The 17,382-nt window shown below is 68.7% G+C and overlaps 1 protein-coding gene across 2 annotated transcripts; it reads left to right on the forward strand.

Moving 5' to 3' along the window:
* Window positions 1-698: 698 nt before the first annotated feature.
* On the forward strand, window positions 699-14,129 carry FGFRL1 (fibroblast growth factor receptor like 1). 2 transcript variants are annotated; one of them, XM_033856477.2, is made up of 7 exons: window positions 701-978; window positions 1,543-1,634; window positions 10,428-10,700; window positions 11,861-11,941; window positions 12,048-12,332; window positions 12,414-12,767; window positions 12,862-14,129. In XM_033856477.2, exons 2-7 carry the CDS (start codon window positions 1,559-1,561, stop codon window positions 13,302-13,304), a joined length of 1,512 nt encoding a protein of 503 aa, XP_033712368.1. In that variant the 5' UTR covers window positions 701-978; window positions 1,543-1,558; the 3' UTR covers window positions 13,305-14,129. The 2 variants fall into 2 exon arrangements, with proteins under 2 accessions (XP_033712367.1, XP_033712368.1); XM_033856476.2 differs by having other exon boundaries at window positions 699-978; window positions 12,048-12,767.
* The last annotated feature ends 3,253 nt before the right edge of the window (window positions 14,130-17,382 follow it).

The raw sequence follows: 17,382 nt of genomic DNA on the forward strand, positions 1-17,382 counted from the left end.
CATCTGCACAGGACCTCAGTACCCCACATCACCTGCGACTTGGCCCACCCTGGAGTCTCTTGGGGCCAGAGCGGGGTCTTGGATCTCCCCTCCGCTCCCACGACAACCGGGGGCTCAGACCTCGGAGCCCTGACGGCCCAGCTGGGGCTCCATCAGGGCCAGCTCTGGAGGTGCGCGGGGTGTTGGTGGCCTGAAGTTGTGTGCTCCAACACGGGCGCCAACGGGTGCAGCTGTGAGGTGGACGCCGCGGGACCTGGAGGTGCGCAAAGCTGGGCTGGGCCTGGGCGGGGCTAGGCGGATGGCCGTGAGGGGGCGCGGTGTGTTGGACCTGGCTGGGGAGGGTGGGAACAGGCTGGGGGCGGGACTAGGGGCGGGCCGTGCGGGGGCGTGGCTGGGCCAGGGGCCGGCCGGGGCGGGGCGGGGCGGGAGCGGGGCCGCGCCCCGGGGAGCCGACCCGCCCGCGGGCCGCCCGCACCGCGAGGGTTAAGGCGGGGAGCCAGGCGGGCGGGGAGGGCGCGCACGCCGATTGGCGAAAAGTTCGGGCGCGGGGCGGGGTGAGGGGGCGGGGAGATGGGCGGGACAAGGGGGCGGGACGCGGCGGCCTCGGCGTGCCGATTGGCAGGAAGTTGTGTCGGGGCGGGGCGCGCGGCGGGCTCGGCGCTCGCTCCGGGAGAGTTGACAAAGCCCCGCAGGGAAGGACGCCTCGCGGCGCGGCGCCCCGGGCCCCACGCCCCGCCGCCCCGGGACCCCGGCCCCGGCCCCCGGACCGACCCCGACGCCCGCCCCGCCCCCAGGCCCCAGCCCCCGGCCCCCGCCCCGGCCCCGACCCGAGCCGCCCGCGCCCAGGTAGCGCCGCCCCGTCCCGAGGCCGGGCCCGGGGGCGCGGGGCGGCGGGGTGCGGCGCCCGGGGCGGCGATGACCGCGCAGCGCGCCCCGCGGGCCCGGCCCTGAGCCCCGCCGCCCGCGAGCACCGCCGAGGTGAGCCCCTCCGCGCGCCCGCGATCCCCGGGGCAGACTGGGCGGGCCGACTCGGGAGGGCCGGGGGCCGGGGCCGGGGGCGGGGGCCCGGGCTGAGAGCGTCCGGGTTCCCGCTCTGCGGTGGGGAGCCGCCGGCACCGGCACGCGCCGCCGCCGCTCCCGCCTGGCCCGAGGTCCTGCCAGTGCCCCGCCCCCGCCCCTGTACCCCATGTGGGCCCCCCCCCAACGCAAATTTGTCCGCTAATGGCGCAGGCGATTATCTGCGGGGCCGCCGGTGTTGTGTGTCCCGCGGGCAGGGCCCGAGTTACAAGAGCCAGGAATCCAGACGGTGTTTGGAGGGGGGGCGGGGGAGGTCGGTAATTAGTGTAAACCCTTTGTCTGCCTTTGATAACCACGGTTCCCCAGCCGCCGCTTCCTCCGCCCGGAGCGCGGCAGGGAAGGCGGGGCGGCCCGCACCCCGGTCCCCGCGACCCAGGGCTGGGGTGCGGGCGGCTCCGGGGCCCAAGGCGGGGGGCGGGGCGACCCCCACCCCCACGCAGTGACCGGCCTCCGAATACACCCCAGGTCCGCACTGGCCGAGATGACGCCGAGCCCCGCGTTGGTGCTGCCGCTGCTGCTGCTCCTGGGGGCCCTCCCGCCGGCCACCGCCGCCCGAGGTGAGTGCTGGCGCCCAGCCCGGCGCCCCGGCCTCCGCCAGCGCCGCCCCTTTCCCTCCGGCCCTGAACCCTGCCACAGTGCCCGCCTGGCGCGCGTGCCTGCGCCCCGCCCCTGCTGGCCCGGCTCTGCCCGCCCTTCACCCGCGGGGAGCCCCAGTGCACCCATGGGACACTGCAGCTTACCCGCGGCCCCCCCTCACTCACGTGGCTCCCCAGCTACCTGTGGGGCACCCCTCACCTATGGGGCATCCCCATCTCATCCATGAGGTCCCTCCAGCTCTCCCACAGGGTTACCCCTCACTCTCAGGGCACCCCCAGCTCATCCGTGGGGCCCCACGCTTGCTGGCCGGGTGGGCTCTGGCCCCAGTTCCCCTCAGGACATACGCACACATCCACACACACATCCCTGCAGTTGCGGGCAGCTGCTCACGGCGGATTCATGAGTGATGGGCTGTTTGGCCACATTGGACCCAATTAGGCCCCTGGGAACCTGTAGAGATCCCCCTGGTGGCCAGGGTTGGGTGTGGGGACAGTGGGGACATTCTTGGCCTCTGGGACTAATGACCCAGCCCTGTGCCCTAGGCCTGCCTATCTCTGGGAAGGTACAGGGTGGGGGCTGGGAGACTGAGTGCCCAGCGCACGGGGTCACTGCATGGTGGAGGGTCGGGGCCTGTCTTAATGCAGACCCTGAGACCACCTACTTCCAGCTACACACTACGTCTCTCGGTGTGCACCACACCCGGGTCTGGACGTGGGCTCACACACCTGCTGTGCAAGCGGGCAGGCCCAGATGCCTCCGGAGGGACCCCTGCCCCCGCAACCAGCCCCAGCAAGGGGCGTCCTTGGCTGACGGGTGATGCGTGCCCGCAGACTCCCACCGCCATGCTCAGTGCTGGCCTCCCTCAGCTAGGCGGGACCTGCGGCCAGGCCAGCCCTTTGGGTGTGTTGACCACTCAGGATCGTCCTTGCCCTGTCTACCAGTCCTCTGAGGCTTCGCACCCCTCCCCCCGCGCCGCTGCCGCCCAGCGGGCGCACTGAGACCAACCCGGCCTTATATGGCCACGTTCGGGTGTGGGGTGGCGGGCGGCGGCCCAGGTGGGCCTCATGCCACAGTACCCACCCCACCCCCGCGGCCCCGCCTGCCCCGCCGGGGACTGGCCGGCTCGCTTGAGGGTGGGGGCTGCCCAGGCGTGGCTGGGACGGGCAGTGTCCAGGGTACTGCGGACACTCAGGTCATGCCCGGCAAGGCCCCCCTCCGCCAGTGGCCAGCGGCCTGGACTCTGATTGCTCTTTTATCTGCTTGCACTCCCCTATCCACGCACCTGCCTGTCCTCCGGCCACTTGGCCAGGGAGGCTCTGGAGGCCACTGGCCTGGCCTGGTCGTTGGCTGGAGCCGGAGGTGGAGTGGCGGGTGGCAGCGGGCCGTGGATGGCAGTGGGCGGTAGGGCCTGCCTCGGCACCGAGGGGTCCCAGAGGGACCACACCCTGCTCTGTGCCCGTTGGCTGAGGCCTTGGGCTGCATGGCGAGGGCCTTGGCGGCAGTAGAGGGGTGGGAGCCCTTTTGCAAGGGCAAGGGCCTCTGTGGTTTTGGGGGTGCGGGGTCAGTGCTCTTCCTGAATTGTGCTGGCTTCTCCGCCAGGCCTGGACTGGAGGGCAGAGTCGTTGCAGGCCCTTCCCACTTGGCGAGTGAAGAGGCTGAGCGTGGACCTTCTTAGGCTGACAAACCAGCGCAGACAGAGTTTGGGTGGTTTTTTGAAAGCCGTTTTCCCCGTGGTGTCACAATTTCTGGAATCGGTACATTTCTAGACTCCAATCATATTTTTAAAGTTCCCCTTTTCCCAAAGTTTCACAATCTTGGTGGGTTTGTCTTAAACTGTTTGTTTTTTTTCTTTTTTCAAATTTGAAAAAAGAGGTTGGCTTTCTCCATTTCCATTTTATTTCTCACAGTGGGAGCTCTGAGAGGTTCCGAATGAAATGCCTTTTACAAATTACTTTGGAAGAAGTCATTTCAGGGTTTTCTGAGAGGTGCCGCGTGTGAACTCCTCTGAGGATGGCGGTGCGGTGGACGGTCTCTGAGCAGCCAGCCCCGGAGGCCCCGCCCTGTCCCCTGGACCTGGCCGGTGTGCCGGGTGCCCTATCTCCCGCGGGATGGAGAGGACTTGGAGCTGCCCTGCCTTGGGGCTGTGGCGCGAAGGGTCTGCTGGGGTGTGTGAGTCGTTGGCGAAGCATGTGGCCGTCAGGGCGGCTGTGGCGTGTGCATGTGCGTTGTCTGACCTCGGCCTCTGGCCAGGCTGCAGGGGGCCTTCTCCTCCCCTCTAGGTCCCTGCAGGCCGTGCTGGCCAGTGTGCGGCCAGGGCTGAGGTGGACTTGTGGGAGCCCGGCCCAGGCTCTGCGAGCTGGGGATGTGGGCCAGCGGCCCCATTTACGTCTTGTCTTGGGCCCCACTCCTGGAAGGGAAAATAAATCACTGCCTCCTCTGGGGGGAGGAGGGAGCCGAACAAAGTGGCCTTTGGCTGGGCCAGGCTGAGCTTGGGCTGCCCGCAGCCTCTGTCTCCATTGTGGGGGGATCAGTGGGCCCCCGGCTCCCGCCCGGCTCCGCGGCCCTAACGTGGTACATGTTGGTTTTCCCCGGCAGCAGCCTCAGCCTCCGATCACCTGGGCGGCTCGGGCTCACTGACGTGCCGGGGGGACGGGCTGTGGCCGCCTCCCCGCTGTGTGGCCGTCCACGCTGGCCTCCTTTGCCCCACGCTGTGCCTCGCCTGGTGACTGCAGCCCTGGTGCGTCCAGGTGGCAGCCTCCGTCGGCGGGGCAGCGTGTGCAAGGAAAGCGTGTCCGCGCCCATGCCACCGTCCCCAGACCTCAGCGGCGCTGCAGCCAGTGTGGCCCCACCTACCTTGCCCATCACCCGCTCTTCCTAGTGGTGGCCACCAGGCGCTCCTGGTCAGTCCCAGCCTCGCTCCTCTCGGGGCCCAGGAGAGCAGGGGCCACCTGGGCTACCTCAGGTGGGGTCGCAGCCCGGGGTCCACTGGAGGGAGGTGGAACGCAGAGGCGTGGGCGTCACCCCGGGACTTGGAAGGAGAGGTGGGTGCTGGTCAGGGTAGGCAAGGACAGGCCTCCAGCTGGGGGGATGTCGTGGGCAGAGGTGAGCAGCTCACCGGGGCCAGAGTGGACATCCAGTGGACGCGGGCGCCTTGGTGTAGTGGGGTAGGGGCCTTGAGTGGGGAAGGGCTGGGCCGAGAGGCTGGTCAGCTGAGGGGGTGTCCTGGGGGCTTTTCCCCCAGGACATTGTGGCCAGCCTTCCTGGCTCCAGCGAGGAGTCCCGGGGCCTCCATCCACACCCTGTGCCCCAACTGAGTGGCTGGGGGCGGGGCCTGGAGGCAGGCAGGGGGTGGGGTAGGTGCCTACCCCCCCCATCCAGCGCAGACGGCCGCCTTGAGGAGAACTGGCCCAGGGTGGGGTTTCTAGGAGCTGTCCCTGAGGCACTGCAGGAGTTGCTCCAGCCTAAGGGCTGCTGAAATCCAGGGTTTCCCATCTTGGCAGGAAACACAATTGCTTTTCTTCCTGCCGGGGAGTTTATTTCATGAGAGATTTACACAAGCTGTGCGCTGTTGAGTGGCTGAAGAGTGAATAACGGGACCTGGGGCAGCAGGCGGGGCGGAGGGACCCCCTCTGGCTCCCATGATCCTGAGCCCTGGAGGAACCGGGGCCTGCGGAGCGCGCTCTCCTGGTCCAGGGCCACTGCCAGTGGCTTCGGGGCTGCCCTCTGCACTCGTGCAGCAGCCTGTCCGGGTTCCGGCGGGGACTGGGGCTGACTCTGGAGCTCAGCCCGACACAGCATGTGCGCCTTGAGGGCCAGGTGGCCTGCCCCGTGGCCTCTGGGGGCCTGGGGGCGCCTAGTCTGGGCCGGCCTGCTCAGGCCCCATGGCCTCAGTCCTGGCCTCAAGAAGCCCGCCGTGGGCGTGGGCTGTCGTGGAGCAGGTATGGGTGGGACGCAGGGGCTCTGACCTGGGGTCGCGCAGGCCAGGCTGCTGGGTGCGTTGGGTCTTCTGCTGCCGTAGCCATCGCCCTCACCCTCGAGGTTCTGCTTAAACGCCCAGGGGCTCCAGGCTCAGGAAAATGTCCTCGTCTCCCCTCTGAGGTGACTCTGGTACCTGGATCGGGGCCCCCTGGGGCGGGGCCCCTGGGGTGGTCTGGGCCCCGCGGCGCGTTACCCTGTGCTCTGGGTCCGGTGCCGGCAGGTGTGGGAGGCCTCACTGGACAAGGGCCTTCTCGGTCCTTTGGCAGCTGGGGGAGGGTCTGGGTCAAGTGACGTTGGTGAGGTGGGGGTGGATGGCGGGGTGGGCAGGGTCGGGGTGAGACAGCGTTGAGTCTGGTGGGCCTAGTGAGATCTGGACACCCGACGGGGCTGCCCGGTGTCCAGCTGAGGGAGGCCCGGCGGTGGGTCTGGGTGCTTTCTGGTCACTGTCCCGTAGGCAGCTCACATGGGCCCCCCCCCAGGGAAGTGGCCCTGTCAGGGTGATGCTCTGGGCCTCACTTGTCGGTCCTGGGGGTGGTGAGGGTTAGGCGGAGGAGCCCTGAAGCTGGGGGGCCACTGGAGGTCCATCTGGGGGCCTCCAGAGAAGAGGACAGACCTGGAGGCCCCCAGTCTGCCAGCCCCCTGGTGCGCGGCTGGGCAGCCGGTGGAGGGGACGCTCCCGGCGGCTTGCTCGGTGGGTCAGGCCGTCCCTTTGCCACGCCCAGAATGGCCTGGTTTCTGGGGCAACCACCTGTCCTGCGGGTCCTACCAGTTCCACCACAGATCCCGTGGGTCCAGCCCCCGGGGCCGCCCTGGGCCGGCTGTTGACCGGGAGCCTGTATGCGAGTGTGGGTGTGCACGTGTGCCGAGCCTGCCCCCCTCGTGGCAGCCCTGGGGTGGGCCTCACCTGTGCCCCCGCCCTGGGGTGTTCCTGTCCTTCCCCCCCCAGGCCTCGCCTTCTTGGGGAGGGTGCTGGCCCTGCGGCCTTCCCAGCTCACCCTGCTGCACCCGGTCCCCACTGTGGGCGCCCGCTCCCCCCAGAGAGTGCCTACTTGCCCTGTCTGGCGTCAGGTACCCAGGCAGCCCGGGTGGACCTGCCCCCTTCCGGCCCCCCAGCCAGGGCCCAGCGCCCCTCCCCACGCCTCTCACTTAGCTTGTCCTGCACAGCAGGACGGTGGCTCCTGGCTGGCCGCCCTCACCCCACTGGCCAGGCCCATGCTGGTTAGCCCGATGCTCCCCCCACCTCCCCCGCCCCTGCCAGAGAACCCCTTCCAGGCTGGAAATTTCTGGGGCTTTGCAGGGCTTGTGGGGGACAGAGCTGCCCTGACGAGCCGGCCGGTGCTGCATGTACCCTCAACCTCAGCTGTGTCTGCGGCTTCACGGGGTGCCTCTGCGGCCCCTGCTGGTCTCTGCCACATGGGCCCTGGGAGAGGGGCGACGTCTGGCCCGGCCCCTCTTGAAGGGAGCTTGGGGTCGGCAAGCCAGGGCCCACAGAACACCCCGGGTGGTGGGGAGGGGTGCAGCCCGACACTTGGGAACCCTCTCACCCCTGCCAGCGTGGGTCCAGATGGAGTGCCCCTGGGGGCAGGGAGGGAGGAGGGGGTGTCGGGAAGGTGCGCCAGGCTGCGCGGAGGCCGCGGGGCGGTGAGGTGTGGGGTGCTGAGCTTCGGGGCGGCCCCGAGGGCCTGTGAAGACGGCTTGGGGGTACGGGGGGGTGGGCATGGGGTGGGCCACAGCTGGGGGTCCCTTCTCTGTTCCTGCCAGCACCTTTGCCTCCCTGGGCCCCGGGGCAGGAGGGCTATCAGCTGGGGTTGCAGCCGGGTCTTGTTATACTAAACGGGGGAAAGCGGTGCTTCTGGCCAGGCAGGGGGAGGGGCTGTGGGCCTGGGTGTCCGGAGCGCTCAGAGGTGGGGTGTGTGTGGCAGGGAGTCTGCGCCCACTGTTGGGGTGTGCACCTGGGGGTCGGTGTGACAGGGTCTGTGTGTGACAGCAGCTCTGGATGGCGGCTGGGAATCCAAGCTGGGTTTGTGGGGCGCCTGGAGCGGCTGCCCCCCATCCCCCCCAGTACCCCCATTCCTGACCATGTTTTCACAGCTGAGGGTGGAGGAGGATGGAGGAGAGGAAGGGGCGACACCTTCCCTGCCCGTTACCTTGACGTTCAGCCCCCCTCTTGGGGTGAGACCCGGCCCCAGCCTGCCTTTGCCCCGTGTCTGCCATGCCTGCGCCGTGTGCATCCTGCCTGTGCCCGCAGCCTCCTAGGGCCGTGACTGCGGGTGGGTGCAGGGTTGGGGCTTCCTGGAGGAGGCGCTCGCGGGGAAGGCACTAAGGCTGCGTCGGCTGCCCCCACCCACACGCCCTCCAGGGGCCTGCGGGTCTCCAGCTCAGGCCTCAGTTTCCCTGTGGCTGAGGGGCGGGAGGCCTTGTCCAGGTGGAACAGCAGGGCTTGTGTTTCCCAGGCTAAATATAGAGCTGCAGCAGCCGTGCTGGCGGCCAGAATTCCCAGGAATCTGGGGGGCCAGGCCTCCCGCTGGTGAGCCTGCTGGGGGGTCTCTCGCAGAAGCTGGGGTGGGGGGCAGGGTCCCCCGGAGCCCAGGTGGGGGTGGGGAGGGGTGAGGCTGGCCACAGAGGGGAGGAGGGCTGTTTGCTTTAGGACAAGGCTGGCTCCAGCCGGGGCCTCTGGACGGGCGCTGCCTCGTCCCCCTCACTGCTCACAGGCCGGCCCACGGGGCCACACTTGCGGCCCATCTGGCGGTCACTTGGCCCTGTCCCTCCACTCCGCAGGACCGAGGGTGGCGTCCCTGCCACCCAGTAGGTGCCCCCCAACATGGTCTCCTCTGGCGGGTGGGGAGAGGGAGGGGCCGCACTGTCAGGCGGGCGCGTTCTCTGCCACTGAAGCGGGCTCCTTCGGGAGTCGGGGGTGTTGAACCAGCCGCCAGCGGTGCCCCCACGATGCCGCTGGGACAGGCGGAGCCCCAGCAGGGAGCGATGCTGTTCCTCGCGCGGGCGCCGTCCTCCCCGCGTGCTGTCCGGGCCGTCGCGTGTGTCCGTGTGGACGTGTGTGGGTCCATGTGCCTGTGCTTGTGCGTGTGATGCTCACACCCAGGTGTCAGCCCGGGAAGGGCTGGGGGTGCCCTTTTGTCCTGCAGCCTGGGAGGCCCCTGTGAATGGTGGAATTTCAGGCAGTGACAGGTGGTGGACAGGGTCTGCCTGGGAATGAGGCCCGGACCCTGGGCGGCCTGGGGGGCCTCAGAAGGTCCACTTGTCTGGGGGCCCTGAAGCCTCTCCCACTGCGAGCTGGGTAGGTGCCTGGGGGGCCCTGGAGACAAGTGAGTGATTAGGGAGAGGCGGGTATCAGGGGAAGCCAGAGGGCTGGCTGGCTGGCTGGTACCTCTGGCATGGCCCACTGTCCAGGGGCTGCGTGGAGGGGGTGGGGCCACCCGAATGGGGCAGGATGTGGAGGGGGGAGGCTGTAGAGGGAAGGTGCCTAGTGTTTCTGTGTCCCTCACACCCCAGTCCCCTGGGACCCCCTCCCCACCTGGGGCCCCAGAGAAGCTGAGCCCTGGGCTGTCAGCTCCCTGCATCCCAACGGGGATGGCCCCCTACCCTCCGTCCGCACCCCAGGCGGAGGCGATGGGGGCCCGTGCTCTGTGAGGGTCCCTGGGCGCTAGTCTCTGGGGGACCCGCAGGAGCACTTTGGCTGTGAGGCGGCAACAGAATCAGCGGCGACTGCACGTTGAAGAAACACCAGCTGGTTATTAAAAACACATGCCGCTCTCAGGCCCCGGGCCCAGCGTCTCAGCGCAGCCACGCCCCCGGCACCTCCGTGCGGCCAGGGCTCGGGGCGTGGCCTTCACGGCCTGGAGTGGCTGCCGTGTGGGGTGGGTGCCCCTTCCAGTGGCTGGTGGGCGGAGTCCTGGGAGCCAGGCCCAGCCAAGCCCCTGGGAAGGGCAGCCGGGTGCCCGTGGCTGCCTCTCCTGGTCCGGGGGGGCCGTCCGTGACCATGTAAGAGCCCTCCACCCTCGCGGTCCTCCCGTGGTGTAGGGGCTACACACCAGCCCCAGCTCAGGGCGTCAGGCACGGGGGGCACGGCAGGAGGGGACTGAGGGTCCACCAGGAGATCGCTCCATAGCCTTCTGATGTCCGCAGCGTCCTTCCCAGCTGGCCCGTCTCTCGCGCCCTCTAGGCCTGTCATCCCCATTGTCCCTGGGTGGCCCCGGGCCGGTGGGGACGGGGATGGGTTTCTTCCCGCTGGTGAAGGGCACCACGGCCTCAGCCCGGGACGCAGGCTTCTCCCAGGGCAGATAGTGGTCACCCAGGGCTGGGAGGCCCAGCTGCTTGCCCTCTGACTCCAGGGCCTTGGTGACCTGGTGTGGCCTGGCTGGCAGCAGGGAGGCTCTTGTCCAGGCAGGCAGACCTGGTTTGGTGCCGCCCATGTACACACAGGCACAGACATGGGCCACCAGACGCAGGGATGCTCGCACGTGCACACACAAACAGATGGGGTGCCTGCAGGGAGGCGGTGGGGGCCGCCCTCGCTCGCCTGCGGACGTGCGTCCTGGGCGAGCCGCATCCCGGCTCCCGTGCGGGAGCGCAGTGGGCCCTGGGTGAACGCCGCCTCCTGTGGTCTGGGAGCTGGGTAGGCGTATCTGGGTGGAGTCCCGGGGTGGGGGCCCAGCAGGGACAGCCCTCGCCCGGCTCCCAGTGCCCACACCTGCCTTGGCCCCGACCGACCACCTGCTGGTCCCCTCCTCCCTGAGCGAGCCCTCTGACCCCCACAGGCCCCCCGAGGATGGCGGACAAGGTAGTCCCGCGGCAGGTGGCCCGGCTAGGCCGCACTGTGCGGCTGCAGTGCCCCGTGGAGGGCGACCCGCCGCCACTGACCATGTGGACCAAGGATGGCCGGACAATCCACGGCGGCTGGAGCCGCTTCCGCGTGCTGCCCCAGGGGCTGAAGGTGAAGGAGGTGGAACGGGAGGACGCCGGCGCCTACGTGTGCAAGGCCACCAACGGTTTCGGCAGCCTCAGCGTCAACTACACCCTCATCGTGATGGGTCAGTGCTGGCCGTGCCAGGGCGGGGCCTTGCTGTTCGCGCCTAGTCAGCTCGGGCAGGGAGGCAGACCCTCCCTCTGTGCCCACCCTCACCCTGCATGAGCTCGGCCCACTGCCCCCGGGACCAGAGCCGCCCTGCTCCCCTCCCGGCCTTTGAGCCCAGGACACCACCCCCCAGGCCGGGCCCCGCCCCCTCAGGCCTCACCTTGGGGTCCCCCTTCCTCCCGACCCCTTGTCCCCCAAAGTTCTGCTGACCTGGGGGCCAGGGCTGGCTGGGGGGGGCGGCAGGGGTGGGTATGGGGGCCCCAGGTGGTGGTCCCACTGAAGGGCAGCCTGGTGGGGCAGGCGGGCCGGCAGCCTTGGCGTCGGCCATGACTTTGAGGCTCAGGTTTCGGAGTTCAGAGGGGCCGCTGGGAAGGAAGGGCCTTCTGTTCTCCTCTGCCTCTGGGGCCCGGGCTTGGGGACTGGGCGGCGCCCCCAGGAACACGCCCTCCACTCGCTGGTACCAGGCGCTGGCGCCTCGCCCTCCCCCTGGGCTCCCGGGCGGGTCCCTCGGGGCAGGTTCCCTGGCAGCACAAAGGAGGAGCCTGACCCACGCACCCCTCCACCGGGTTCCGGGGTGGGGTCCGAGCGCCTGGCCTTGGTCCTGGGCCGTGGAGGCGGCGGCTGTCACTGGGGGGGGGGGCATTCCTCAGCACGCCGCCCCCCCCAGGCCCCACAGGCCTTCTCTGGGCTGTGGAATGGGAATACTGTGGGTGTCCCCCCCAGCGTCCTTTCAAAGGGCAGGACGACCAGGCGGTATGCGAGCCATGTCAGCTCACCAAGCCCTCGGCCCCTTGATGTGGGCTAGGGTTACTGCAGCTGCCGGCTGGGCCTGGTCGCCACCTCCCCCCGGCCCTGCAGACCCCCCGGAGCCAGGGTGGGGGAGCCAGATCTCCGTCCCACCCACGCCTGTCGGGGTCACCTGCACCCAGGGAGAGCGCCGGGTGGGCGGCTCCGGCCCAGCTGTCTCTGGGATTCTGAGACGTGGGTGTGCGCCCATGGGCTCCTGTCGGCGTTTCCAGAGCTTTCCCAGCTGGGCCTGAGGCTGGGGCCCGGGAGCCAGTCCTGGGGTCTTACAGGGGCTGCCGAGGCCCCTCTCATGCACCCTCCCCTCTGCAGACGACACCAGTCCAGGAAGGGAGAGCCCGGGGCACGACGGCTCTTCCGGGGGCCAGGAAGACCCAGCCAGCAAGCAGTGGGGTGAGCACAGGGACAGACGCCGCCATCTTGGTGGGGGGCGGGGCTGTGCCTCCCCCCAGTGCCCGCTGACTTCTGTGCCCCGCCCCCTCCCCTGCGCCCCGCGCAGCCCGGCCCCGCTTCACGCAGCCCTCCAAGATGAGGCGCCGGGTGATTGCGCGGCCCGTGGGCAGCTCCGTGCGGCTCAAGTGCGTGGCCAGTGGGCACCCACGGCCCGACATCATGTGGATGAAGGATGACCAGGCCTTGACGCGCCCGGAGGCTGGTGAGCACAGGAAGAAGAAGTGGACCCTGAGCCTGAAGAACCTGCGCCCCGAGGACAGCGGCAAGTACACGTGCCGCGTGTCGAACCGCGCGGGCGCCATCAACGCCACCTACAAGGTGGACGTGATCCGTGAGTGCCGGGGCCGGGGGCGGGGCCGGGGGGGCGCGGGCTGGCGCCTGGGGCCTGTGCCCAACGCACGTCCCTGCGCAGAGCGGACGCGCTCCAAGCCTGTCCTCACGGGCACGCACCCCGTGAACACGACGGTGGACTTCGGAGGCACGACATCCTTCCAGTGCAAAGTGCGCAGCGACGTGAAGCCCGTGATCCAGTGGCTGAAGCGCGTGGAGTATGGCGCCGAGGGCCGCTACAACTCCACCATCGACGTGGGCGGCCAGAAGTTCGTGGTGCTGCCCACGGGTGACGTGTGGTCGCGGCCCGACGGCTCCTACCTCAACAAGCTGCTCATCACTCGCGCGCGCCAGGACGACGCGGGCATGTACATCTGCCTGGGCGCCAACACCATGGGCTACAGCTTCCGCAGCGCCTTCCTGACCGTGCTGCCCGGTGCGTGGGCCCCGCCCTGCCCCGCCCCGCCCCGCCCGGGCCACGCCCACACGTGACGCTCCCCTCCCCGCCCCCTCCTCGGTTTCTCCTGCAGACCCCAAGCCGCCAGGGCCGCCCGTGGCCCCCTCGTCCTCCACCACCAGCCTGCCGTGGCCAGTGGTCATCGGCATCCCAGCCGGCGCCGTGTTCATCCTGGGCACCGTGCTCCTGTGGCTCTGCCAGGCCAAGAAGAAGCCATGCGCCCCCGCGCCCGCCCCTCCGGTGCCTGCACATCGCCCGCCCGCGACGGCCCGCGACCGCGGCGGGGACAAGGACCTGCCGGCACCCCCCACCCTCGGTGCCGGCCCCGGTGTGGGGCTGTGTGAGGAACTCGGGCCCCCGGCGGCCCCCCAGCACCTGCTGGGCCCGGGCTCAGCCGCCGGCCCCAAGCTTTACCCCAAACTCTACACGGACACGCACACGCACACGCACTCACACACGCACTCGCACGTGGAGGGCAAGGTCCACCAGCATCAACACATCCACTACCAGTGCTAGGCTGCCTCGGGGTGGGCTTGCGGAGGCCCGGCCAGCCGCGCAGGCTTGGGGCGAGGCCACAGAGGAAGATGGACTGCGGGTGCGAGGCGCCCCACGTGAGACACACACACACCTGGACGCACACACATGCATGACATACCTCTGGACACACACACAGAATTACACACACACACACACACACACACACACACTCAGACTAAGAAGCCTTTGGGAAGGTCTGTATTGTAACTCTGCAGTGCGCATGTAGCGATGGGCTAGCTCATGAAGGAATCCCTTGGCCCCGTGATAAGGATTTCATGGGGGCCATGGTCACCCCCCCACCCCGGCCTGGCAGGAGATCTGAGAGGCACCCTGGCTTTGCAAACCAAAAACTCCGACCCCTTCCCTACGCCTGCCCGCCTGTGTCCCTGCCCAGGCTATTTTTGCCACCACCTGTCCTGGGTGTCCAGGAGTCCACCAGTGCCCTGGGCAGGGGGGTCGGGCGGAGCAGCCCTAGGCTGCGTCCTGAGAGGCCGGAGCTGGCTGGGGGTGCCTCCCGTCCCACTGCCAGAGAGAAGGGGCCCTTGATATTTATATTTAAGAAATTAAGATAATAATATTAATAATGATGAAAGGAGGGCTGGGCCACAGAGACTTGGCCTCTCCTGAGGCCCAGGACCCACCTGGCCTTTTGGCCACACTGGATGTCCACCTCGGAGCCGGGCATCCATTGCCCCACTCCCCGTGGCGGCCCCAGGCCTCTGTAATTTTATATAGAGTTTGAGCTGAAGCTTCGTATATTTAATTTATTTTGTTAAACAAGAAAATGTGCATCCTTTCCTCTAAGCTGGTGTTTCTTTCTGTGTCTGCATCTGTGCGTGCCCGTGTGCCTGTTTATATCTTCCTGTGTCTGCATCTGTGCGCGCCCGTGTGCCTGTTTATAGGACGGATGGGGGAGCGCTCAGGAACCCCATCACCAGGCCTTAGGCTCGGGGGCCGAGGCCTGAGGGTCCCCAGGGCCCGCCATCAGCGCTCTGAGCCGGAGGACTCTTCCCCACTCACCTGTACGCGCCTCCTTGGCCAGCCAGAGTCCTGCACATCTGGCCCGGGGGGCCCCCCTCTCTGTGCTGGTGTGGTCCCCCAGCCCTCAGTGCAGGGCCCGTGTTTCTCCCGTCCCACATTCTGGGGTTCCCTGCGTGGCCTTGGTGGGGAGGTGGGCTAGGGCCAGTTGCCTGCAGGGCACCGTCCGCCCTGGGTGTGCAACCGTGGCCTCGCTCTCCTCACCCAGCCAGCAGGCAGGGGTTGGGTTTCCCCTGGCCCAGAGGTTCTGGAGCATCTTAAGAAAGGCACTAAGAGCTGGTGTGATTCTAGCAAAGGCCCCGGCGCAGCATGTCCGAAGAGCGGCAGGAGGGGCGAGGCTGAGCCGCTGGCTCTCAGTGCTTCAGGAGACAAGCCCAGGCTCTGCCTGACCTGCCCGTCGGGATGCCCGCCATCCTGACCAGGCAGTGCTGGGCCCACGGCTGGGGCCGAGTCTCCCCTCCCCCGTGCCTCGGCAGTGAGCTGCCGTCCGCCCCCGCCTCCTCCCCAGCTCCGGGCTGGGTCACCTCCCTCTGCTCTCGTCTCCCAGGGCTCAGTCCCCAGTCCCCTTGCCCCTCCTCTGCTGGGACCCCCATGCAGTGCAGGATGGGATCCCCTGTCCTTCTCAATCTCCCCCCATTCTTCGGCTTCCCAGGGTGGACCCCACTCCCATCTCGTAGGAGGCAGGGGCTAGCTCTGAGGTAAGCCCCGCTGGGGTGGTCCTGACTCCGTGGGCAGTGACCAAGCTCCGGCCTGGTGATGGAGACCACCTAGAGTGGACACCGCGGGAGACCTAGGGCCTGGCTGGCTGTGGGGAGCCGGGCTGCAGTGGCCAGGAGAGTAGCGTGGGCTGCAGGCAGCCCGCAGCTGGTGACCGAACAGATGTTCCCCAGACGGGACAGGCTGCATCCGACGCCTGGTTGGGTTTCAGTCTGAGCGGGGAAGGGTGGGGAGAGGGTAGACGCTGGGCAGTGGGGAGACCTCAGGCTGTGGGCCATCTTTGGGTCACAGGGGATGAGCTGCCCCCTGCCCAGCACCCCTGAGGGTACAGTCCCCCAGAACCTCAAAGGAGACTCTGCCACTCCCAGCCCTGTGCCCTTTTGGCCTGAGGGACAGTGCTGTCCACCTGGGCTCACGTGGGGACCACCCTCGTCATCTGCCCCAGGGAAGCCTGCGGTGCTAATGACCTGACGGGACCTGACGGGCCCCGACAGGCCCATCGGGGCCGGGTCCTGGTTCTCACGAGACCAGTGGCTCCGGGCCCATCCCCCAGTGCCCTTTCAGGAGCGAGGGCTGCTGATGTGCTGGTCGTTCTGTGGACATGTTAGGGCGCCTGGCTGGGCGGGGGGTCTGGGCGACCAGACAGACCCATCCTCTTGGGGCTGCCCGGCCACCACGAAGCCCACCAGGACAGACGTCTGCTCATTGGGCCTCCAACTGACCGGCCCCACTCCCTCTGCCCAACACCCCCTCTTCCTTCCCTCTCCCTGGCGCCCCGCCCCCCTTGGGGGCTCCCAGATTGTGCCTGGGCGGAGCCAATGGGAGCGCGAGTGGGCGGGGCCAGGCGGCAGGCGGGGCCAGGTGGCAGAGCAGGCTGAGAGAAGAGTCTTTGGGCTCCAGAGCCCGGGCTCCGGGGGAGCCCGGAGTGGCACGAGGAGGGGCACCGCGGCAGGGCTTCACCTCCTGTGTTCTGAGGCACCGCGCCCTGGCTTCTCTTGCCACAGTTGCCCCTCCACAAACACCAAGGCCAGGCCCTAACGTGCCCTTGGCCACAGGCAGAAAGACCAGTGCACAGCCACCCGTGATGCTACCAGGACCCCCAACAGGAACAGAAATGCCTCCCGTGCTCAGCTCTGTGGGGCTCCCTGTGGGGTGGGAGTGGGGGCCCCCAGTCTCAAGGGAGCGGAGGGGGATCCAGCTGTGTCTCAGAGGGACTCCCAGGCCGGGCTGGGGTCAATGTCTTGATCTGATTTCACAGCCACTAATGGCTCGTGCTGTTGGGGCTTCTGAGAGCCATTTGGGCCGAAACTCCTGATGTCCATGGTGGGGGTGCTGGGTGGTGGGGGTCCTGGGTGGTGGGTGCTGGGTAGTGGTGGGTGCTGGGTGGTGGGTGCTGGGTGGTGGGGGTCCTGGGTGGTGGGTGCTGGGTAGTGGTGGGTGCTGGGTGGTGGGTGCTGGGTGGTGGGGAGGGTGGGTGCTGGGTGGGTGGGTGGTGGGTGCTGGGTGGGTGGGTGCCAGGAGGGAGGAGCCCCAGGCCAGCATCTTCCCTCTGATCTGGGCTGTGATAAGCTGGTCCCCTTGAAGCCTGGTGAGCCTGAAATGGCGGCCCAGGCTCTGACACCCTCGGGTGTGACCGCTCCCTCCCCACCCCCAAGCCCCGCAGCCCAGCCCTCCTGGCTTCAGAGGGGTGGCCGAGAGTCTTCTGCAGCTGTCCCGGGGTGGGGGGGGGCTGAGGCTGATGTCCAGGGACCAGGCGATGTGACAGGAGCTGAAGATGAGGGGACGTGGGGCCACCACAGCCCGTGGACCTGGGGTTGGGAGGGCCGGGCAGGGGATCAGAGCCTCGTCTGGGGGTCAGGCCAGGGGACCTGGGACAGGAACGCAGGATGTAGGACACAGGAAAAGGGACAGGAACATAGGACGTGGGGTCGGGACCAGCACAGACTCAACCTGGGACTCGGGGCATGGGGTTAAGGACCTGCAGGCGCCAGCCAGGCTCTCCCAGCCCCCCGGGTGGCGCTGCTTGGGGCTTGCAGGGCCCTGGACCTGCTGCGGGGCCTGAGGTGGCATGGAGGGGCTGGGACCCGAGGGGCCGAAAGGTGAGCGCCCCCGGCGCACCTTGCCCAGACTCAGCGCGTGGGCTGGACTGCCCTGGGACACACGGGCCTGTGAGGCGGGCTGCTGCAAGGTGGGGTACGGAGACAGGGGACTCCCACAGGGTCAAGCTTGTGCGGGGGCCGGGCCCCCTGGCTGGGCTGGGAAGCAGCCTCCACCCCTTGCCTGGCACCAGCACCTGGCACGT

This window comes from Tursiops truncatus, chromosome 5 (assembly GCF_011762595.2).
Source record: "Tursiops truncatus isolate mTurTru1 chromosome 5, mTurTru1.mat.Y, whole genome shotgun sequence".
NCBI classification, from domain to species: Eukaryota; Metazoa; Chordata; class Mammalia; order Artiodactyla; family Delphinidae; genus Tursiops; species Tursiops truncatus.